Source organism: Pelobates fuscus, chromosome 11 (genome assembly GCF_036172605.1).
Source record: "Pelobates fuscus isolate aPelFus1 chromosome 11, aPelFus1.pri, whole genome shotgun sequence".
In the NCBI taxonomy this organism is placed as follows: Eukaryota; Metazoa; Chordata; class Amphibia; order Anura; family Pelobatidae; genus Pelobates; species Pelobates fuscus.
In genome coordinates, this window is record NC_086327.1 from 134527052 (window position 1) to 134551168 (window position 24117).

General features: G+C 43.9%; 2 protein-coding genes across 4 annotated transcripts in view; one reads left to right on the top strand and one right to left on the bottom strand.

Annotated features, from left to right (window-relative positions):
• Positions 1-12150, bottom strand: part of PRDM10 (PR/SET domain 10) — a 41150-nt gene extending 29000 nt beyond the window's left edge. The window contains exons 1-3 of one of the 3 annotated variants that reach the window (XM_063436970.1): positions 12030-12150; positions 888-1081; positions 489-653 (exon numbers count right to left, since the gene is read on the bottom strand). In XM_063436970.1, the coding sequence (XP_063293040.1) occupies positions 489-653; positions 888-962 (240 nt within the window). In that variant the 5' untranslated portion in view covers positions 963-1081; positions 12030-12150. Of the gene's footprint in view, positions 1-488; positions 654-887; positions 1082-11937; positions 11981-12019 lie in introns of those variants that run through there. The other 2 variants (XM_063436971.1, XM_063436972.1) reach the window with 2 other exon arrangements.
• The window catches only part of TMEM45B (transmembrane protein 45B), a 122527-nt gene extending 98752 nt beyond the window's left edge, over positions 1-23775 (top strand). Inside the window, exon 7 of the mRNA XM_063436066.1 lies at positions 23720-23775. The gene's annotated coding sequence lies outside the window, so the exon portion shown is untranslated. The remainder of the gene's footprint in view (positions 1-23719) is intronic.
• Positions 23776-24117: the final 342 nt, after the last annotated feature.

Consider the following 24117-nt stretch of genomic DNA (forward strand, 5'->3'; position numbering starts at 1 on the left):
ATAATGCAGTCTATATATTATGCTAGTTAAATCACCAGGAAATATATAAATCTTATACTTTTTTGACATTTGTGTTTAGGTTTGTTTAGTGACACACACACACACACACCATTCTGGGATAGAGCAGTGAACACTGGGGGAAAACAGGTTCCCAACTTGCAGACACAGATAAAGTTGGCTATGCAACTTGATGGCTATGGCTATGCAGACAGCACACAGGTACAAATTAAGCCTTCCAATATTGAATACAGTTCTCTCTCTCTCTATACATATATACTTATTTACAGCAAATTCATGCACGTTGCACATATTCTTTCTAAATATAAATGCAATATAGATTTGCCCGACCATAGCAGCTGGTCTTTAAACAAACGATTAAGAGACGTTTACAGATCCCATCTACTCTTCCATTCCCATCCTAAATAAAAAGCTTGTCAAAAATCTGGGCTGTAGATGCCTCTATATTATAAGCTCTCTGATCCACTTACCTGGGAGCCATCCACTGGGTGAATATATACCAAGGTATGTTCTGACGCATCCACAGATGTGAATGATGATGCATCTGCAGTGTAAACCACTTGCTGTGGTGGTCGGTCCTGATCATCACTGTACACGATCTGTGCCACAGCACCTCCATCAGGAACAAAATGCACCTGCCGTAAAATATATGCATAGAAACAAAATGAAATCGTACATTGACAAAGCCACACTTTGGAAACCTACACAGAGACGGCCCTGCTCTTACGTTGTTTCATACTGATAATCAAAGTAAAAATAAACACTGTGTGAGAGAATGAGGATTTGGAAACATTAAAATATTCAGAAAGCTGCCTATAGCCACAATATATGGATAATTTGTGCAACATTATAACATAGCATTGCCTCACCTGAGCAGCATTAGCCTGGTGTTCCTCGGACGTGGGCCAAACGTGTGGATTTTCATCCTTGTGCTGGTCCATCATGTGTTTTGGTTCGAGGTCCCAGACAATGATCACTTACTGACAGAAGTTATCAATACAGAGATCTCATCTGTCCGCCACGTCTTTGTCCGCACACACAGTACAGTGTCTTGGAAACATGGCTGAAAGAAAGCACAGAACATGTTCGGAAAACATTGGTTGTTACTGTAGAACACGGGTTCCGAACCCAGTCCTCAAGTACCCCCTACCAGTCCAGGATTTAGGGATTATCCTGTTGTGTCTAAAAGGTTTTGTTTTTTTATTTAAAACACCTTAGACACAACTGGGTAATCCCCAAATCCTGGACTGTTAGGGGGCACTTGAGGACTGTGTTGGGAACTACTGCTGTAGAATGATTTACAAAGCTACTCTCGTAGAGTAATCACACATGAACTCTAGTGAAAGGAAGTGTTGGATGAATACAGACAGACCAAACAGAATGTATCCTCAGCTGCTATTCAAATCGACCTAAATAGCCTATTCCAGCCTAAATTGATTTTAATGGGAAACTAGAGTAATTTTGCAAAAAAAAATTTCCTTTGGAGTAATACCACTTTAAGAGTAGGATCTGCAGTCCAGAACAATAATCTACATGAAGGAAAAAAAAAAGAATTCCTTAAAGTATTACTTTTATTTCACAAACTCTATACTAGGATTATGTTAGAACATGCTATGAGTGAATGTATTGTCAAACAATCAAACACATCCAATACTGAAACACAATAAAGAATGCCATTGTTACGTAGATGGTGCCTTTGTAAACCCCAGAGTCATACTACCAACAGTCCTCAATCGTTCAGTTTACAATTTGGGTCCCTGTTCTTCATGTCCTGCCTCTGGGGACAAAAGAAAAAGGTCTCCAACAAGCTCATTATGAGCAAATTGCCAAACATTAAACAAACTCCATTTATTTTGTCCACAGGGGCACTTCAAAAGCACTCTGCACATGGGCAACTCTTAAGGGGGCATGACAGCACAACCACCAGTCAGGCTTTTTGGGGAGGACCTACCAAGTCACTTGTGACATGCACAGTGTTACTGTAATACCCCTATCGTCTTCAGGCAGAGCTCCGATTCTATGAAGCTTTAAATATATGCCCTTTGGAGAACAAAACAGAAAAAAATGCCAGCTCTAGAGCTTGTTTCAAACGAAAAGCTGGCAGACGCAATGCTTTATGTCATTTAAGCTGAAGTGTTTTTTGGTGCTTAGACTGAGCCTTTAAATTGCAGCATATTACTTGAAGCCAACTGTTATCTCAATTTGTATAAATTTAGACTGTGACTTTTATATCTCATATGTTGTATTTCTGATGATTACACTCATGACGCGATTGTCATATGAGGTACGCTTTGTTTTCTGTTGCTATGGCTATTTTTAGTGTGACATATGCTCAGAACAGCCTATGTTGAAACATTGAATATGGTCTGAGCCCAGGAAAAACTCCATCATAACAATATTCACAGAGAAACCTTAGTTATGTTCCTTCACAAGAGGCCTTTTTAGGAGGAGCAGAAGTCCTCCATCTGCCGCATTTAATCACTTGTTTGATGTTGGCAAGAGACGGCCACACTTGCAATGTTCTCAGATATTTCCAGAGAGCAAATCGGACTTTCTACGGATCTCTTCGGCCCTGCATTTCAATTGAGCTGGGACTAAAACAGACAGACAGTCTGTGATTCTTAACCCTACGCCTCGATGGCTTTTATTTGCATCAGTTTAACACCCTGAACGTGTTAACGACAACAAATAATCAGTAGGACAGAAATAATAAGAATCTGGATCACGTTGCCGAAAAAAACCCCTGTATTTGCACCACTTATAGTAAAATTGCCATCTCAAGTGTTGGGACATCGCAGATGAAAATATGTGTTTGACATGCAGCTATTTCCTATGTATTATTGGAACATTTCCCTTTATAAATATAATTGTGTGGCTGTAAATTTAATCACACTATATTCTGCAACATTAGGATTGATTTTTTTTATTTTTGAATAGTATCAACAGATCAATGCACACTTTGAGCACGTTGTGTTTGTAGTTGTTTCTATAGTAGTAGGGATGAGCAGGATTGAGTTGCAGATATCTGCCCATTTTATACAGTAGCCTCTATTTATACATCGGTAAGGGGGATGCAGTTGTAAACTAGGAGGGATTTTTTTTAAAAAAAAATCTGCTTTACATACTATCACACTCCAAGCATTTGAAGGCTAAGCTGTTGTTCCTCCTTAATGTTTCTGCTTCAAAATAACAGACATTACACTTGACCATAGCAGCTCCAGCAGGAATTAAATAACACCCCATGACATCCCATAGCAGTGTTGACAGTCACTGAGCTTGTTTAGTTTCGGTCTATAGAGATTGCTTTCTGCTTTACATATGAAATACCCAAATCCACATGCGTAAGTAGATGGATATATACGGTACAAACAATAAAGACGTGGAATTCAATGACATTTAATTGATGGTTTCATTTTATCACATATCACTAAATGTCCAACTTGGAAAGCAATCACAAAACTGTGAGATTCGCCGCTCTGTGTATTAGACATCCACAGCTCAAAACAAAGCAGCAAAATGCGTAACAGACAAGCTCAGCAGAGCCAATCGCCGCTTGTGCTTCCCACGCAGACTGTGTCACTTGTACCTGCCTTGCTGATTCATTACTTGTACAGGAGGGAAGAAAACTACTGAGCCATGCAGCCAGATGATGATTTATTTTAAATGAGGCTAAAATATAATGATGCTGCAGTTTCTGACAATCATAAAAACTCTCTCCAACATCCACAATGCTTCTCAGTGCTTTGAGATGGCCTGACAGAACACTGGATTCTATTTAATATGGAGAGATAAGAGGATACATTATAATAAAAGTTAATAACAAATACTCCTCTAGCTACTCATCCTTTTTAGAGAAACGTATACCTATAAATGTGATACTCATAGGGTGACTTTTGGGGGGGTGGGGGGTGGGGGGGACTCAATCATTTCAGCCCTTGTTACACTAATAATGGGGCTGTCATGTCAGGGTGTGTTGGAATGAATGGTTGATACAAGGTTTGTACAGAAAGTATTCAACCACTTAATATAACAAGAACGGTTTGCACAACATTGAAGTAACCTGGCCACCAAGGAGAGTGGACTGAAATGCGCATGCATGAACAATTACGACTTCACTGTACTAGTCAGTGGGGGCGCTAGACGCCGTTGGGTGAGCATATGCATTGTGTGGCTGTTGCATTCACAATGACCGAGCTAGTAGACCAACGAATCTGCATCAAATTTTTTGTGTCCGTCCCCTGCCCCATCCGTCGTCTCCCTCCCCCCCCCCCCCCCTCCCACCCCCCAGCACAGATTTGGCACTCTGAAACTTATGTCTTTTTTTTTTTTTTTAAACGAAAATCACCTTTGAAAGGGAAGGGATCTCAGACAGTCATTGAGATTCAGGTTAATACGACGAGGCAGCTAAAGGTGATTCCAACAAAAGATATTGCAGAGTGTTTTGAATAGTGGAAGAGATGCCAGGAGAACTGTGTGAGGTCCAAATGTGCCTACTTTGAGGGAGACTGAAGTGTTATTGTATCTTGTATCCTAAATGTCTCAATTTTTCTTATTACATGGCTGGATACTTTCTAGAGAGACCTTGTATATGCCACCAAAGCATCCAGTTCTTTTTCCATCCATCATGGACTGGGATAATGGGTTTGAAATCTAGCAAGGAATCGCTGCCTTATTTTTCTACAGAATGTCTGAGAAGTGACTCGGTGTGCTTTACACACCGAGTAAGTGAACAACACAACACATTTTTTCCCAAAAAGGTCTCACACGAAATGTCACATCCCAATTTCAGATTCCAGCTATTTCTTTAATTCATCATTCTGCCCTTAGCCAGTTTAATACACTTTTAAAACTTCTTGTCTCAGCATTTTCTGGAGACCTGGTTTGCACCCAGAAGCTAATAGATCTATAAAAGTTTTGCTTTTCCAACATTAATATAAAGTGATCTGTCACAGTCCCGTGTCTCAGCATTTTGTAAATGATTAGTGTGTACAGGTGGTGTGAAATGCACATCTTTACTTATTATTGTATTTATTAAGACGTCAAAGATTAAGGTTTCGTGAATTTTCAGGAGATTTTTTTTAATGCTAATTATTTGGGTATAAAAGTCATTCTGAAACAACCTTTGGTGGCTAATAACGAAAGAGTTGCAATATATCGGACTTACTTTTAACAATACAGATATGGTTTTTAATTACCTACAAAATGAGAGGTGACTACAAGACGTCAATTTTAAAAAACAAAAACGACTAGCCGGTTCACGTATTGCACTACCTTTATTACAATGTGAATGATGAAACTTTCATCTCTCTAGCAACTATCCCAGCAGACACACAGAGGGAACATCATTTTGAAAATTTCTTGGCAGCGAGGATATTATATCAAAAAATTAAAAAAAAAAAAGGAATACAGTGCCAGTTGATATCAATTCACAGCAAGAGCAAAAATGATCAAGCATGGAATCCGACAGTCATCGCAGCTCAACATCTTCACGGCTTGGGAACCAGCAGCAATAACAGAGGGTTATGTAAATCATTACTATAACATGCCTTTGTTAACTTATTTTACAAATATATCCAGTCAGTTTGAGGGAAATGATGGCTTGTAATCATTCCTACACACGACCAGCTATGTGGTGAAAGCTAAAAGGATACTTTTAGCCCCCAGATAGAACAGAGTCCCCAGACTCGGCTGGATGACGGTACTTGGTTTGTTATATGACTGACATCCAAGCAGAATGTACTCTCTCAAATCTTTTAATTTCACTATGCTTTACTGCCAGAGACCTCATTTTTCTCCATCCTTCACACGCCTACATATCATTTCTGACATGGCACAAGCATGATTAATTTGTAGGGCTGTGTGACAATAACTCTAGATTGCTGGAAAGGAAGAGATGCAGTAATCCACACAAATGGTGCCTTCCCTCTGCCTAAAGGATGCAGGTAAATGCCATATTCTGCACAATCCACAATAAAGGATTAACTATAAACCACAAATGCTCAGCCAGTGACGTGTTCCTCAGGACTATAATGCTGTTGAGACCTTAAAAACAGGACTTGTGAAGTGGGGACGGGATGCCTTTAAACTAGGAGAAGGGGATGGATGGTCCATGTGTGTATATGTATATGGAATACTTGACAACATTTCACAGATCTAGCACAGCAAGAGACGACATTTTATCCCATCACCCATGACAGTTGATGGGCCTGGCAAACCAGATATTTTAGAACTATATTTTTGGTTTGGGCATCCTCTAATTCTCTTTTTGTTTTATATTTCCCATGATGCTTAGCCAAATGTAACCATATCACATGACATTCTCACAATTTTTTTCCCCCTTTTTAAATAATGAATAGCTTCGCAAGAATGTGCAACAAGTCAATTAAAAGATTTATATCTTGATTGAAAGTAAAAGTTATTCACAGAAAAGAAAAACAGGTATGATTAGTATATTAAGAAAATAATAATAATAATAGTATAGAAAGTAAACAGGTCCTGTTATATTTCGGTTATTGCAGAATACGCCAAATTCACAAATAATGTTTACACAAAAACATGTGATGCCTCCTAAGAGAACGCTACTTCTGCAGTTATATTGCAGACAGAAACCTTTAACGCAGGAGTAAGTTCCCTGGTTTTAAATCAATGGCTCCACTCATCAACGCATGCTGTACCATCATCCCACCACAGTACATTAACATGAGATCCATTTAAAACAGCTCAGTAATGATCGCAGTGACGTATTAAATTGCCTCTCTAAAGTAAAACAAAAGTTACTATTATTTATAATTAACTTGGCCTATGGTTCATTCAACTAAAAATATCTTCTCATAAAAGGTTTAATGTTAATCTACATTTCTGGCAGATAATGGATTAACCCCTTAAGGACACATGACGTGTGTGACATGTCATGATTCCCTTTTATTCCAGAAGTTTGGTCCTTAAGGGGTTAAAGAGACCGGAGACACCACATACCGTTCTTACTCTACAAAAAAACTCCCAGCAAATGATCTAATCATGCAACACTGTTTTATTTCCTTGCAAAGGAATCTTAGAAAAATCTGTAGGAAACCAAGTTAAACCCCGCCACGTAAAACAATTAATTCACCAATATCATGCATAGTATAATCTCTCTCTCTATATATAAGTATATATATGATATACTTCCAGCCCCTCATCACTAAAAAGGGTAAGTGTAGTTAATTTAATACTTATAGAGCGCTGCACTCTAACAGAGTTTGGAAAGTGGACACACTGGTGGTATTGTACGACATTTCGACCAGGTAATAGGAGCCGCCATTACCCTGTGCTGTTCACATACAGATGAGGGCTCAGTGTATTATAACATCATATGTTATTACAGGTCAGAGCTCAGTGTATTATTATATTATTACATATTTTATATATACTATTATTATTACAGGTGAGGGCTCAGTGTATATATTATATTATTATATATTATTACAGGTCAGGGCTCTGTGTATTATATTATTACATATATTACTATTATTACAGGTCAGGGTTTAGTGTATATATTATTATTAGAGGTGAGGGCTCAGTGTATATATTATATTATATATTATTATTACAGGTCAGGGCTCTGTGTATTATATTATTACATATATTACTATTATTACAGGTCAGGGTTTAGTGTATATATTATTATTACAGGTCAGGGATCAGAGTATATATTATAACATATATAATTATTACAGGTCAGGGCTCAGTGTATTATATTATTACATATTACCGGTATATATATTACTATTATTATTACAGGTCAGGGCTCAGTGTATATATTATTATTATTACAGGTCAGGGCTCAGTGTATATATTATTACAGGTCAGGGCTCAGTGTATATATTATTATTATTACAGGTCAGGGCTCAGTGTATATATTATTACAGGTCAGGGCTCAGTGTATATATTATTACAGGTCAGGGCTCAGTGTATTATATTATTACATATTATATATATTACTATTATTATTATTATTATTACAGGTCAGGGCTCAGTGTATATATTATTATTATTACAGGTCAGGGCTCAGTGTATTATATTATTACATTATATATATATAATTATTATTACTACTACAGGTGAGGGCTCAGTGTATATATTATTATTACAGGTCAGGGCTCAGTGTATATATTATTACATATTATATATATCACTATTACAGGCCAGGGCTCAGTGTAGTAATATATATTTAGGTGTTCTTGCATAGCAAGACCACTTACTGTTATCTCACATATATATTATTATGAAGTGTTCTTGCATAGCAAGACCACTTAATGTTATCTCACATATATATTATTATTATTATTATTCTTATTATAGCCAAATTTACCACCCTAACTCCTCCCACAGTTTTTACACTACATAGACCAAAATTTACCAAAACGTGCAGATTGTTCCCGATCGTGTTGCTATTACTTTGTGGAACGTTTCGCCGAATGGTTCACGGAATATCGTTGTTCTTGTGGTGAAATTTGTCCCATAGGAATGAATGGCAAAGCTAGAGTGAGAGCTGGCAAAAGCTGAAAAATCAGGACATGATTTCTAAACTGCCACCACTCCCTCATTTTCAGGCCCACCTACACAAATCTTATATCAAAACGTTCAGCTATCCCTGCTGCCACTAAAAATGTCCACAGCTAAGCCATAGTCATTATAGTTTTCAAGATATGACCATTTGTTCGAAACTCACGCCGTCCATTGACATTCATTGAAACTCCACTCTGCAAAGATCACATTTGAAGGGCAATTTCTAAACTGCGACTGTGCCTTCATTATTAATATCTCAGAGACATACTATGCATCCAAATGTAGGTCTGGGTCTTGTGATTCTCACACTATAAAGCTCTTCGCTGTAGAAATTTATAGTTTTTAAAATACAACCGTTTGAAGATGGCAACCGCGAAAAAACTCTGGCCTGTGCAAGGCTGCAGCAGCAAGTGATGTCATAGACAGGGCCTGCTAATGTTTTTATAAATGTATGTTTTAATGTAACTGTGAAGCACTTTGGGCAACAACATTGCAATTAAATGTGCTATATAAATAAATAACAGTTACTCCGCCCACTCCAGTTGTAGACTACTGGTGGAGGCAAGAACACTTCACAATTTCCCCAGAAATTGTAGCTTTTCTAGTTAAGTGTTCTTGCATAGCAAGACCACTTAATGTTATCTCACATATATATTATTATTATTATTATTCTTATTATAGCCAAATTTGCCACCCTAACTCCTCCCACAGTTTTTACACTACATAGACAAAAATATACCAAAACGTGCAGATTGTTCCCGATCGGATTGCTATTACTTTGTGGAACGTTTCGGCGAATGGTTCTCGGAATATCGTCGTTCTTGTGGCGAAATTTGTCCCATAGGAATGAATGGCAAAGCTAGAGTGGGAGCTGGCAAAAGCTGAAAAATCAGGACATGATTTCTAAACTGCCACCACTCCCTCATTTTCAAGCCCACCTACACAAATCTTATATCAAAACGTTCAGCTATCCCTGCTGCCACTAAAAATATCCACGGCTAAGCCATAGTCCTGATAGTTTTTACAATATGACCATTTGTTTGCAACTCGCGCCACCCATTGACATTCATTGAAACTCCACTCTGCAAAGCTCACATTTGAAGGGCAATTTCTAAACTGCGACTGTGCCTTCATTTTTAATATTGCAGAGACATAATATACATCAAAATGTAGGTATGGGTCTTGTGATTCTCACAATATAAAGCTCTTCACTGTAGGAATTATAGTTTTTAAAATACGACCGTTTGAAGATGGCAACCGCCAAAATACTCTGACCTGTGCAAGGCTGCAGCAGCAAGTGATGTCATAGACAAAGCCTTTTACACCTGCTAATTTTTTATAACTGTATGTTTTAATGTAACTGTGAAGCACTTTGGGCAACAACGTTGCAATTAAATGTGCTATATAAATAAATAATAACAGTTGTAGACTACTGGTGGAGGCAAGAACACTTCACACAATTTCCCCAGAAATTGTAGCTTTTCTAGTTATTATTATTATTATTATAGCCAAATTTGCCACCCTAACTCCTCCCACAGTTTTTACACTACATAGACAAAAATATACCAAAACGTGCAGATTGTTCCCGATCGGATTGCTATTACTTTGTGGAACGTTTCAGCAAATGGTTCTCGGAATATCGTCGTTCTTGTGGCGAAATTTGTCCCATAGGAATGAATGGCAAAGCTAGAGTGGGAGCTGGCAAAAGCTGAAAAATCAGGACATGATTTCTAAACTGCCACCACTCCCTCATTTTCAGGCCCACCTACACAAATCTTATATCAAAACGTTCAGCTATCCCTGCTGCCACTAAAAATGTCCACGGCTAAGCCATAGTCCTTATAGTTTTCACAATATGACCATTTGTTTGCAACTCATGCAGTCGATTGACATTCATTGAAACTCCACTCTGCAAAGCTCACATTTGAAGGGCAATTTCTAAACTGCGACTGTGCCTTCATTGTTAATATCTCAGAGACATACTATACATCAACATGTAGGTCTGGGTCTTGTGATTCTCACAATATAAAGCTCTTCACTGTAGGATTTATAGTTTTTAAAATACGACCATTTGAAGATGGCAACCATCAAAATTCTCTGACCTGTGCAAGGCTGCAGCAGCAAGTGATGTCATAGACAAAGCCTTTTGCACATCTGCTAATGTTTTTATCAATGTATGGTTTAATGTAACTGTGCAACAACATTGCAATTAAATGTGCTATATAAATGATAACAGTTCCTCCGCCCACTCCAGTTGTAGACTTCTGGTGGAGGCAAGAACACTTCACACAATTTCCCCAGAAGTGTATTATATTATTACATTATATATATATTATTATTATTACTGCAGGTGAGGGCTCAGTGTATATATTACTATTACAGGTCAGGGCTCAGTGTATATATTATTACATATTATATATATTACTATTACAGGTCAGGGCTCAGTGTATTATTATATATATATATATATATATATATATTACTATTATTACAGGTCAGGGCTCAGTGTATATATTATTATTACAGGTCAGGGCTCAGTGTATTATATTATTACATATTATAAATATTATTATCGGTCATGGCTCAGTAATGGGAGCAGCCATTGCCCAGTGAGGTTGACATATTATTATAATAATAATTATAATAGTCTTCCCCCCCCCCGGCCACGTGCCAGGCAGGAGGTAAAGGGCGGGAACGCTCTCCCTCCCGTGTGATCCTGGGCAGCCCCATGTCGGGGAGGGGGGAGTCCAGCGGGCCGGTGGGTGATCGTGCACGGTTTCCATGGCGGGGCCGGCGGGCAGGGCCGCACACAGAGCCTCCTGCCGGTCGGCCTGTCCCGGTCACACAGTCTCCCAGTCCCGGCGGCCCCGCCTCTCCCGGCCTGTCAGAGCCCTGTCCCCCCCTGGGCCCGGGATCAGGTGCGGCGGCCCAGCGGATCCAGGGGGCGCGGGGCGGACTGAACCATCACACAGAGTGCGGCGGGGGGAGCGCGGTGTCCCCCCCGGGCCCGGGATCAGGTGCGGCGGCCCAGCGGATCCAGGGGGGCGGGGGCCGGACTGTACCATCACACGGAGTGCGGCGGGGGGAGCGCGGTGTCCCCGGGCCCGGGATGCAGCCCCCGCTCGGCCTCCCCGCCGCCTTCCCTCACTCCCCCCGGCTGGCAGAGCGGCCCCGGGCCCGCCATCACCCGCCGGACACCCCCAGGACTCGGGCAAGGAAGCGCCGGCGCCATTTTGGGTGGGACTAACACGACAACAACCCCCGCTCGGACCCAGCGCTCGGCACGGGGACGGCGGGGAGAGCGACCCCTCACAGCCCGGCTCCTGGCGGCTCCCAGGGGCCCCTCACAGCCCGGGCCCCGCACTCACTTACCTCGGGGACCGTGTGAGCCGCCGGGGCCCCGCCGCCGCCCCCCGGCCGGCACTTTCTGCCAATTAATGTGGAAAATCCCCACCTGCTCTTACCTCAGAATGGTAGCTGCAGACATGGCGGCTCTGCCCTCATTAGCATAATCTGCCCAGCAACAGGCGGAGGGCGGCCGCTGATTGGCTGCCGGGAGCGGGGGCTGCGAGGGCGCTGAGCGGGCCGGGCGGACAGAGCGGGACTCCGGGGCAGAGGGCGGACAGAGCTGGGGCGGGCCGGGGCTGCGGGATAGCGGAATTCGGTGTTTAATGAAGGCAGCCATTATTCCACCAACGGAGTGCTGACAGCCAATCAGATGGCGGGACACGTCCTGCGTCACATTCAGCGGCAGCTCTGCCGCCCCCCAACGGGTTGTAAAGGAACTGCAGGACAGAGGATTGTCATCAGGGACATTCTACTCTCAGCATGCCCAGGGACATTCTACTCCCAGCATGCTCAGCCTACCCAGGGACATTCTACTCCCAGCATGCTCAGCCTACCCAGGGACATTCTACTCCCAGCATGCTTAGCCAATGGTGCATTCTACTCCCAGCATGCTCAGCCTACCCAGGGACATTCTACTCCCAGCATGCTTAGCCAATGGGACATTCTACTCCCAGCATGCTCAGCCTAGCCAGGGACATTCTACTCCCAGCATCCTCAGCCCACCTAGGGAAAGGTAAACTCCCATCAGACTTAGCCCAGGGCAGGCAATTCCTGCTAGTCCATCAAAGATAAATATCTGTATTCTAAACCAGTTGAAGAAAGTCCAAGCACTCCAATGCTCTAAAGGCAAATTTATTGGAACAAGGGGAACACCGCAGCATTTCGACCCACAGATGGGTCTTTGTCAAGCGCTGGGCTGGTGTTTGTCCAGTATCTAGCTAAGCACCAATTTGGCTCATGTGAATCAGTGCAGTTCCTTTGGATTTCTTATTCTCAACCAAGTGTCAGATTCTTGGGTTACTGCTAACTGACATAATTTGCAACTCAGTCACAGTTTAACCCTGTTCTTAAATATCATCATTTAGAGTGTAAGCTCACGGGCAGTGGCCTCTACCTGTTGTATCGGTCTGTTCCTGTTGTGTTGTCTTTCCCAATTGTACAGCTCTGCGGAATATGTTGGCGCTTTATAAATGCCAGTAACAAATAAATAAAGCTTAGCACAGGCAAGCCACTCCAGATCCCCAGACAGTACTGTATTTAACACTTCCACTTGTGTATTAAAGCAAGAATGGTGCTTGTGACTCTTCTGAGAGCTCTGTAAATATTAGCTTGGTAGGAAGATAAGATTAGTAACAGATTATAGTGGATTCTGCAGAACATGTTTAATGGAATGAAGCGGTAAAAGAGGTTAAAGTTGCACAAAACGAGTGAACTGTTTCTCAGCAATAGTAATTACTACAGCAAAATGTGGGAGAGAGGTTGACCTTAGTAATGTTCCCTATCACACAATTTCTGCAGTAAAATAAACCTGAGCTAAGTAATACGTGATGGAAGGAGCACATGCCTGGAGGGGAACAGAAGATCTGTGCCTTCACTGCTACAGATCTCCGTTTGACCTTACGACATAGCATGTGGCATAATATATTACTTTTTCAGGATAGTCAGAGACCCCTGCTATGGAAATCTGTGCCTTGGGAGATCGGTAATGTAAACAAAAAAAGCCACACTAATGTTAAAACTAAATATATTGTGGAGAGTTCTTTTTAAAATTCACTTTAAATTACAAACCATTCACACTCTGGTGTATAACCTCGTGAGTTTGGGTGGGTTTCTAAAAAAATAAAGTTTGAGAAAAGAAACTCTCCGAGGTGTATAACGTTTCACTGTTTTAGAGCTAGGGTGCATAGAGATCTCACGTTAATCGTTTTGTGTGATCCCTTCCTCTGTTAAATGGACACTCTGCAGAGGACTGTGATGGTGCTAGGTGTACACATTTGATGTGTGTGATTAGTTAAAAACTTACTGGGAAAGATTCTGCTTTTAATACCTCTGTAAATCTCTCCTGTAAGGCCAGCCTTATTAAAGGGACACTATAGTCACCTGAACAACTTCAGCTTAATGAGGTTGTTCAGGTGAGTGCTACAGCTACCCGGAGCCTTTTTCTTGTAAGCACTGTATTTTCTGAGAAAATGCAGTGTTTACATTGGAAGCTTGGAACACCTCTTGTTGCAGTCAATCAGACGGCCACCAGAGGGACTTCCGAGTTCAGAGGCCCTAAAAAGGCCTCTCGTCCGATGCATTCTGGGTGAATGCATCAGACGGGCTATCAGCACACAAAGCACTGTGAACGCGCTTTGTGTGCTGATAGCCTGTCAGCACTGCTGCGGGCGTGGCTTCAGCTGACAGCTTCAGCTTCAGCTGACAGCTGAAGCCCGAACCCACAGGGAGCTGACTGTCCACAATAGTGGTTGAAGGGGGGGGGGGGGGGGAGACCTACTCTCCTTCCCCCCCCCCGGCCCCCACCGCTGTGCGGCGGGTGGGGGCCCTAAAATTATCAATAAGGGGGGGGACCTACTGTCCCCCCCCGGCCCCCACCCCTGTGCGGCGGGTGGGGGCCCTAAAATTATCAATAAGGGGGACCTACTGTCCCCCCCCCCCCCAGGCCCCCACCCCTGTGCGGCGGGTGGGGGCCCTAAAATTAAAATTATCAATAAGGGGGGGACCTATTGTCCCCCCCCGGCCCCCACCCCTGAGCGGTGGGTGGGGGCCCTAAAATTATCGATAAGGGGGGGGGCCTACTGTCCCCCCCGGCCCCCACCCCTGTGCGGCGGGTGGGGGCCCTAAAATTATCAATAAGGGGGGGACCTACTGTCCCCCCCCGGCCCCCACCCCTGTGCGGCGGGTGGGGGCCCTAAAATTATCAATAAGGGGGGGACCTAATGTCCCCCCCCGGCCCCCACCCCTGAGCGGTGGGTGGGGGCCCTAAAATGATCAATAAGGGGGGGACCTACTGTCCCCCCCGGCCCCCACCCCTGAGCGGTGGGTGGGGGCCCTAAATACAAAGGGGGGGGGGACCCTAGTTAACCCTCCCCCCCCCCCCAAAAAAAAATTATCTCCCTACCTACCCCCCTCACCCTAAAAATAATGAGGGGGGGTAGGTAGGGAGATATTTTTTTTGGGGGGGGAGGGTTAACTAGGGTCCCCCCCTTTGTATTTAGGGCCCCCACCCACCGCTCAGGGGTGGGGGCCGGGGGGGACAGTAGGTCCCCCCCTTATTGATCATTTTAGGGCCCCCACCCACCGCTCAGGGGTGGGGGCCGGGGGGGGACAATAGGTCCCCCCCTTATTGATAATTTTAGGGCCCCCACCCGCCGCACAGGGGTGGGGGCCGGGGGGGGACAGTAGGTCCCCCCCTTATTGATAATTTTAGGGCCCCCACCCGCCGCACAGGGGTGGGGGCCGGGGGGGGGGACAGTAGGTCCCCCCCCTCATTGATAATTTTAGGGCCCCCACCCGCCGCACAGGGGTGGGGGCCGGGGGGGGACAGTAGGTCCCCCCCTTATTGATAATTGTAGGGCCCCCACCCGCCGCTCAGGGGTGGGGGCCGGGGGGGGACAGTAGGTCCCCCCCCTCATTGATAATTTTAGGGCCCCCACCCGCCGCACAGGGGTGGGGGCCGGGGGGGGACAGTAGGTCCCCCCCTTATTGATAATTTTAGGGCCCCCACCCGCCGCACAGGGGTGGGGGCCGGGGGGGGGACAGTAGGTCCCCCCCCTCATTGATAATTTTAGGGCCCCCACCCGCCGCACAGGGGTGGGGGCCGGGGGGGACAGTAGGTCCCCCCCTTATTGATAATTGTAGGGCCCCCACCCGCCGCTCAGGGGTGGGGGCCGGGGGGGGGACAGTAGGTCCCCCCCCTCATTGATAATTTTAGGGCCCCCACCCGCCGCACAGGGGTGGGGGCCGGGGGGGGACAGTAGGTCCCCCCCCTTATTGATAATTTTAGGGCCCCCACCCGCCGCTCAGGGGTGGGGGCCGGGGGGGGCAGTAGGTCCCCCCCCTCATTGATCATTTTAGGGCCCCCACCCGCCGCACAGGGGTGGGGGCCGGGGGGGGACAGTAGGTCCCCCCCCTTATTGATAATTTTAGAAAGCGAGCTGAGCTGTCAGTCAGACAGCTCAGCTCGCGAACGCGCATTCCGCGCACATGCGCGGTAAAGCGCTCAGGTTCTTCATAGGGCGGCATTCAATGCCGCTCTATGAAGAACGCGATTGGTCCAGCGCGAAGCCGTCCCATTGGGCCCCGCGATTTCGTCATTTTGACGAAAAAGGGGGCGCGGCCTAGCGGGGAGCTCGGCGCTGGAACGGAGGTAAGTTTTTAATATAAAAACACCGATTTTTTTTTTTTAATTAATGAAAGTTCATATAAAAGCAAGAAGGAAGGCTGGGGGACCTGTCTTTCTTGCTTTTATATGGTGACTATAGAGTCCCTTTAAACTGTAAATTGCAGAGAATTAAAGGGACAATGGGCACAAGCTTCAAGTAATCGTTTTGGAGTAATTCCTGCAGCTCAGAATTTTCTGAGAAGAGACTAGGTTTACAATATTGTCTTGCTCCGTCTTTTGTGGCTGTCACTTGGTCAGCCACTAGATGGACTTCCAGTGTTTGGAGACTTTTTTTTTTGCAGCCTATGGATGGCTTGTTTTACTTGCATAGAGAGCTCCTTTGAATTGTGGGTTCACAGCAAGAGTTTCCAAATGTGAATGTCACACCTGGATTTAACTACAGACCCTTTACCTGATTAACCGATGGAGAAATAACAAATAGCCTACTCCTGACCATGAAACCGCTTTTGAGTCAATTGTCCAATTACTTGAAAAAGAGGTAACTACATATTAAAGAGCTTTAATTCCTAAACCCTTCCTCCAATATGGCTGAGAATACCTTCAAATTAAAGCTGTTAGAATGCATTTTAAGCCCATATTCAAAATTTGACCGTAACTTTCCTATGGACGTTCTGCACGCTGGATGCGGTTTTGCATTTTTGCAGAAGCGCCTCTAGCGGCTGTCAGGAAGATAGCCACTAGAGGTTGGATTAACCCTGCAATGTAAACTTAGCAGTTTCTCTGAAACTTCTATGTTTACATCTGAAGGGTTAAAACCTGGGGACCTGGCACCCAGACCATTTCATTGAGCTGAAGTGGTCTGGGTGACTATAGTGTCCCTTTAATAATTAGGGATTATTCTAGTTTACAGTGAATGAATAATCTAAATTTAAGACAGGAGGTGAATATTTCTTTACTGTAACTCCCAGCAGCAAAGAAGTAGTTAACAAGGTTGTAAAAAATTCAACCAATCATAACACATCATACAACAATACAATCACATCATACAACACATCATACAACAATATAGTGCCATCAGACTCCTCCCACTTCCTCTTTCTTGGTGATGCCGATCAGCGGTAGTAGTAGAATCAACTATGTAAACTGGAAACATTCTGGAACCATAACTTAGGTGTACGCAAAGAAGTAAACCATGTAAACGTGTTGTCGAGCAGATCCAAATGTGATTTTCACACTAGGAGAGAAGAAGAGAAAACTCGTGAAAGTATGGTCTCTTACATAAGAGAAAAAACATAAGTACGCACTTAAGTGATAGCTCCGATTTTCTGATAGGGTTAAAAGGACCATAATGATAAAATGCGATGTAGTGCTAGGTTGTACCAGATTAACATTAAACCATATACCTACAACAATCAATTTGCAAGAGGATGTACATGCAATAGTAATAGAAAAAGGGAAACTTACCCTAGGGGTGGGTTCCATAGTGAACGAAGGGAGGGAACGTATTCGCCTCCTGTCTTTAATAAAATTTAGATTATTCGTTCACTGTAAACTGGAATAATCCCTAATTTTATGGCAAGACAGGAGGCTTCATATTTGCTGTTTTAACGCTCTTGAATAACAGAACAAGCCGCATGTGACGTAGGTTTAAAATAAAAAGTTAGAAAGGCAGATTCCCTTGACCAATCTGCGGCGGATAAAATATCCGCCAACGAGCTGCCTGCATGAAAGGCAGAGGATGCGGCTGCTCCTCTAACGGAGTGGGCACCGAATGATTGATCGATCCCTGCTTGGGTAAGCAACCATCTTATCCAGCGTGCGATCGTGAGGGAAGAGACCGGTTTGTGAGGTCTAACGTAGGAGACAAAAAGAGGTCCAGTAGGGGCACGTAGAGAGTTTGTGTTCTCAATGTAACAACGGGTACACAGGGCTATACAGAGAGACGGCCTGTCTGGAAAGTATGGATAAAATACTGAGGAAGAATTAGTCTTAGTGCGTCTAGTAATAGTAAATCTGACACCGTCTGGTGCAAAGGTCACAGCATGAGAGTCAAAGGCCTGAACGTCTGAAACTCTGCAGAAGGACACCAGGCACAGGAGTAGGGCCAATTTCGCAGAGAGTTGGTGTAGGGATAAGGCCTCGTTAGACGGCCAGGAATCCAACAGTTGGAAAACCTTAGAAATATTCCAGAAGTTAGAGTATTTAGCCGCAGGTGGCCTCGTCAAACGTATGCCCCGTAGGAGTCTGCACACAGACGGGTGTTTCCCAACCAAGGAATTATCAACCGTGTCATGGGCTGCCGAAATGGCGAAAAATATTAATAGATCGGTATGATTTACCTTGATCGAAGAGGGATGATAAGAAATTTAAAATTGGTGAAAGAGGTGCTGAAACGGGATCGAGGTCCCTTTTCAGACACCAGCTGACCCAAATCCGCCATGCAGAGAGGTAGGTTCGTCTGGTTCCTGGAGCCCACGAATTCCACAGGAGCGTCTGAGCAGTGCGCGAAAGTCCCGCGACATGCCAGGCTCCCCTGAAACTGTCCAAGCTACCAATTGGAGATGGCCCTGTAGGGCGAGTGGATGGTAATCGCCCGTTGGGTTCCTGAGGAACCGAAGGGAGCGAGGTAGTAGGATTGGGTAGTCTACTGATAGTTCCAGGAGGGTGGGGAACCAAGTCTGGGCCCTCCATAGTGGAGTGATTATTACTATTTTGGCCATTAGTGCATTGACCCGGTGATGGTTCTGTTGAATCATCGAGAAAGGAGGGAAGGCATAGGCTCCTCTCCGCGGCCAAGGTTGCAGAAAATCGTTGACTGCCAGAGATAGAAGGTCTTGTAGCCAGCTGAAAAAATAGTCTGTCTGACGGTTCAGGCGAGATGCAAAGAGATCGAGAGTGAGGGGCCCCCGTAATAGATGAATGTGGTGAAACAGGAAGGGGTCTAATTGCCAATCGCTGGCATCTCTCCAATGACGTGAAAACCAGTCTGCAACTAGGTTGTCGGGTCCTGGGCGATATTCCACTCGAATGGACAAATTCCTTTCCAGGCAGAATTGGTACAGATCCTTGGTGAGATCGGACAGCAGTTTGGATTTGGAACCTCCGAGGCGGTTTACATACCGCACTGCGGAGATGTTGTCCATCCGAAGTACCAGGGAGCAGTTGGAAGCGTCCTTGGCAAAGCTGCGGATTGCACATGTAGCGCCCCAACCCTGAAGGCTTGCATCGGCTTCTGTTGAGATCCGAAGATCGCTTTCCCATTCCAGGCTTCCATATTGCGAAGCCACCAGTGGAGTTCGATGAGAACTTCGTCTGTCAGAGATATGAATTGGTCGTAAGAGGTTGAGCGATGCAAGTAGGAAGTTTTCAACCGTTGCATTGCTCCGTAGTGTAAAGGCCCGGGAAATATAGCTTAAATTGATGCGGACAGGAGTCCAAGAATGTGTGCAAGCTCGCGGAGCCGAGGTCGCTGTGAAGAGAGTAACTTTTGAATTTCAAAGTCGCCTGAACCGAATCTATTTGAAATCCCAGAAACTGGACTATTTGAGAAGATTCTAGATCTGATTTCTGGAAATTAATGACAAAACCAAGGTTTTGAAGGAGAGCAGAGGTCATGTGTGTGTGTGTGTTTGCGGAGCAAATGTTGGTCTTGGGCCATAATCAGGATATCGGATGGAGTGTACTCCCTGAGAACGGAGTAGAGCCATGACCGGCTTCATTAACTTGGTGAAACACCAAGGGGCGGCGCAAAGTCCAAAAGGAAGGCAGGTGAACTGCCAAACTTTGCCTTGCCAGAGAAATTGCAGGAAAGCACGATGACTCGGTGCGATTGGGACCGTGAGGTGAGCATCCTTCAGGTTGAATCTGGAGAACCAGTCTCCCACGCAGAGTAGGTCCCTGAGAAGATGGATACCTTCCATCTTGAAATGACGGTATGTGATAAATTGGTTCAGTGCTTTGAGATTGATAATAGGACGGTGGTCTCCCGTCTTTTTCAGTACTAGAAAAATGTTGCTGATGGTGAAAGGGAAAGGCAAAAGTTTGATCGCCCCTTTGTCTAGTAGTTTGTGTAACTCTGAATTTAAGGTTAGTTTGTCTGCTTTCGACATCTCTAAAGGTGTCGGAGTAAAGTTTTGAATGGGGTGTGTGAGGAAATCTATCTTGAAACCCCTGACTGTATGAAGGATCCAGTGATCCTGAGAAAGTAGTTTCCACTGTTGGAAAAAAAGGGTTAATCGACCAGCAATTGGTACATTTTTTAAATAAGTAAGGTCCATTACCTGAAGCAGTGCGTCCACGCAGGGATGCAGAACCACGTCCTCGGATAGAGCCTCTTGTGTTGAAGAGCTGTCTGTGATAGGGTTGGGTGGGTCCTGAGGACCAATAGTCTGTGGGTCGGGGTCTGTAGCCTGCAAAGGCTGCTCTACTGGTAGCTCGACCCCTGAAGCGACCAGCTCTCCCAAAAAAACTTTGTGTTTGGGAGCGGAAAACCCTGCGTAATGAGGACTGGGCTTTATTTAGAGTAGTAAAAACCGAGACATGCTTGGAGAGGTCTCGCATAAACCTGTCGCCGAATAATAGACCATCGGCTTCTGGTCCCAACTCTTTAGAGCTTAAATCTACCAATTTGGCATCAATTTTCTAGAGTGCTGCTTTTCGTCTTTCTACCGACATTGCCACATTGGCGTTGCCCAATAGGCATAGAGCTCGCTGAGCCCATTCTCTTACGGTGTGTGGGTCAAATTCACCGCTAGTGAGTGCCTCATCTGCCAGGATAAAAATCTGGATTATAGGACCTGAAATGTCCAGAAGTTTCTCTTGGGCCGTTTTTAACCCTTGTTCAATACCCTTACGAGGGTCTTTGCCAGATTTAGTTAAGTAAGTGACAAGCATAGGGTCAAATTCAGGGGTAGAGCCAACTTTGCATGGAATAGTAGGTCTTGGGCATTCAGCCATTAATTTATTTCTAATTTCTTTCTCGAGGGGCTTGCGAAGCCACATTTTGCAGAAATTGGCAATATGGTCAGGAGGGGCCCATTCTGCAGATCGTGGGTGACGAATCGCCCTTGGATCAAGAAAGGGGAGGCCTGAAGCATCCAGAAGGATGTCTGAGGCAGGCTCTTTAGATGGAGGGGCACCCTTAGTATCCTGATTGAGAAAAGTTTCCTTAACAAACTCCGACGCTGAGGAATCCTGGGGCACATTCGCAGTGGAATCCTCATCAGAGTACGTGGGGTCATAGTCATTTAAAATATGGCCAGCTAGTCGGGAAGTAGATCCCTCAAGGGGATCTGTAGGATCCTGCATGGTGCAAGGCAGAGAATGTTTAAAAAGTTTGGCAGGAGCTTTGCCTTTGCCCGCTGTAGCGCTATTCCCTTTCTAGGGTATTTTGCGCGGGGCATTTTCTTGGTCAGAAAGGTGGGAGTCCTCTGAGTCAGAGGGTTGGTGTGTAGAGGGATGAACCTCTGCAGCAGTCTGTTCATGATAGGCTGCCAAAGCCTAGGGAATGGACTCCGCAATGGTGGAGAAAAGCCATTCCCGAAGTTCTGCAGAGATTGCAGGGTCTTGACGGTCTGACATAATTTTAATTAGTGTTTTAGAAGAAAAATTATTAGAGCGAAAAATGGCAGTTTGAAATCACAGTTGGTATTAAATTATATTAGTCAGGTTTGACACTTAAAAGATGAGGCAACTCAGCTAAAATACTGGGAAATAAGGTGGGGGTCACCCACTACACGGGTTAAATCACTAATGTGTAATTGAATATTATGGGGGTCACCCAGTAATTAGAGGTGGTGATCTTCCACTTAGTTCTTAAGTAATAGGTGTATATATATATAATAATCAATACTAAAGCAGCTGGTGATAAACTAGTATAATACAGATATGTAATGATAAGTGGGGGTCACCCACAATACAGGAAAAAATGATATAGTGATAAGTGGGGATCACCCACAGAAATAAACAATACAGAAATAGATATGTGGGGGTCACCCACAGAATAATAAGGTGGTGTCAGCCACACAGTAATATTTTAATAATGTGAAAAATATATTATAAAAAAACAATTGCTTTATTAGAAAAACAGGGAAGGGGTCACCCAAACAGTTGAGCAGGCTGATCCTTGAGAGCAAAGTACCTGCAAGTGTATAGAAAGAAAGGTGATCAGACTTCTGATCCACATGGATACAACAACAACAAAACCCTTAATGAAAGGGTAACTTGCTGGAAGGACTTACCTTCCGAAAGGGCTATATTAGTGCCCACAGAAGAATCCTCCGGTCTGGAGCCGCGGAGTCCGGAAAAACCGTGAATACCGCGATCAAAGATGGCCGCCACGAGTAAGAGGGGGCGGCGCTGGCCGGCAAAAGGCGGGAAAATGCGAAAAGAGCGCGAAGGCTGCAATGAAGGTAACGGACTCCTGGGAAATGGAGTCCGTTACTGAAGAGATTCCCCTGACGGAAGGGGAGGGAAATAACCCGGCGGGCCATTTCTGTGGTGAAGTGAGAGAACGGCCTGGCGGGAATTGAATATTTAGTAGACCAAATTAAAGGTGTAAACCTTTTTTTAACAGAGATCAGAAAAAACAAAAATATATATATATATATATATATATATATATATACATATCAAATAGGTGAAATAAAACTGTTGTTAGTGGCAGTAACAAAAAGAATCCATGAACCTGCAATTAGGGTTACCCCAGTATAGACATATTCATGGAAAAACCATCAAACAATTAATGACAAGGTAAAAAGTAATTAATGAGACTAGGCAACGTAATCAGAATAGACTCACCTGGGAGGCAAGCAGCAAAGAAAGAGGAAGTGGGAGGAGTCTGATGGCACTATATTGTTGTATGATGTGTTATGATTGGTTGAATTTTTTACAACCTTGTTTACTACTTCTTTGCTGCTGGGAGTTACAGTAAAGAAAGATAAGCAAATATGAAGCCTCCTGTCTTGCCATAAAATTAATATACCGAATATAATGTGGACTGTGTTCATAGATCCAGCACTAAAGTTTTGTTAACAAACTGAAACCCTTTAACCCAAATTATTTCTACACTGTACTTCCTCCTTCTGTGTTTTTTTGCTTTACCACAAGCCATGCTGTCTGGGCAGCATAGAGAGTGTTTCCATAGATTGCTTTTTAAATCCTTACCACAAGCACCATCTATTAATCCTGCAAAAAGAAATGCATTAAACAGGCACTATGTGAGCACGTCTGTATCATCAAGAAAATAATCTTTTGAAAGCAGAAACATTAAGCAAGTAGGAGTCCAGGAATCAGTGCAGCAGAACAACAAAATGTAGAAAGCCGAAAAGTGAATCATTTATCCGATAATAAAATATTAACTGAGAAATGGTGAAAGAGCAGCTGTAAAAATGAAAGTGTGTGTATTTATACCCAGGGCAGGTGGAAAACCAGCTGAGTCAGAGATGCAAGGGGTCGTCACAGCATAGTAACATAGAATGTGACAGCAGATAAGAACCATTTGGCCCATCTAGTCTGCCCAATTTTCTAAATACTTTCATTAGTTCCTGGCCTTATCTTATAGTTAGGATAGCCTTATGCCTATCCCACGCATGCTTAAACCCATTTTCTGTGTTAACCTCTACCACTTTAGCTGGAAGGCTATTCCAAGAGTCCACCACCCTCTCTGTAAAGTAATACTTCCTGATATTATTTTTAAACATTTGCCCCTCTAATTTAAAACGATGTTCTCTTATATAGTCTCCTCCTTTACTGTGTTGATTCCCTTTATGTATTTAAATATTTCTATCACATCCCCCCTTCTCGTCTTTCCTCCAAGCTATACATGTTAAGATCTTTTAACCTTTCCTTGTAAGTTTGTA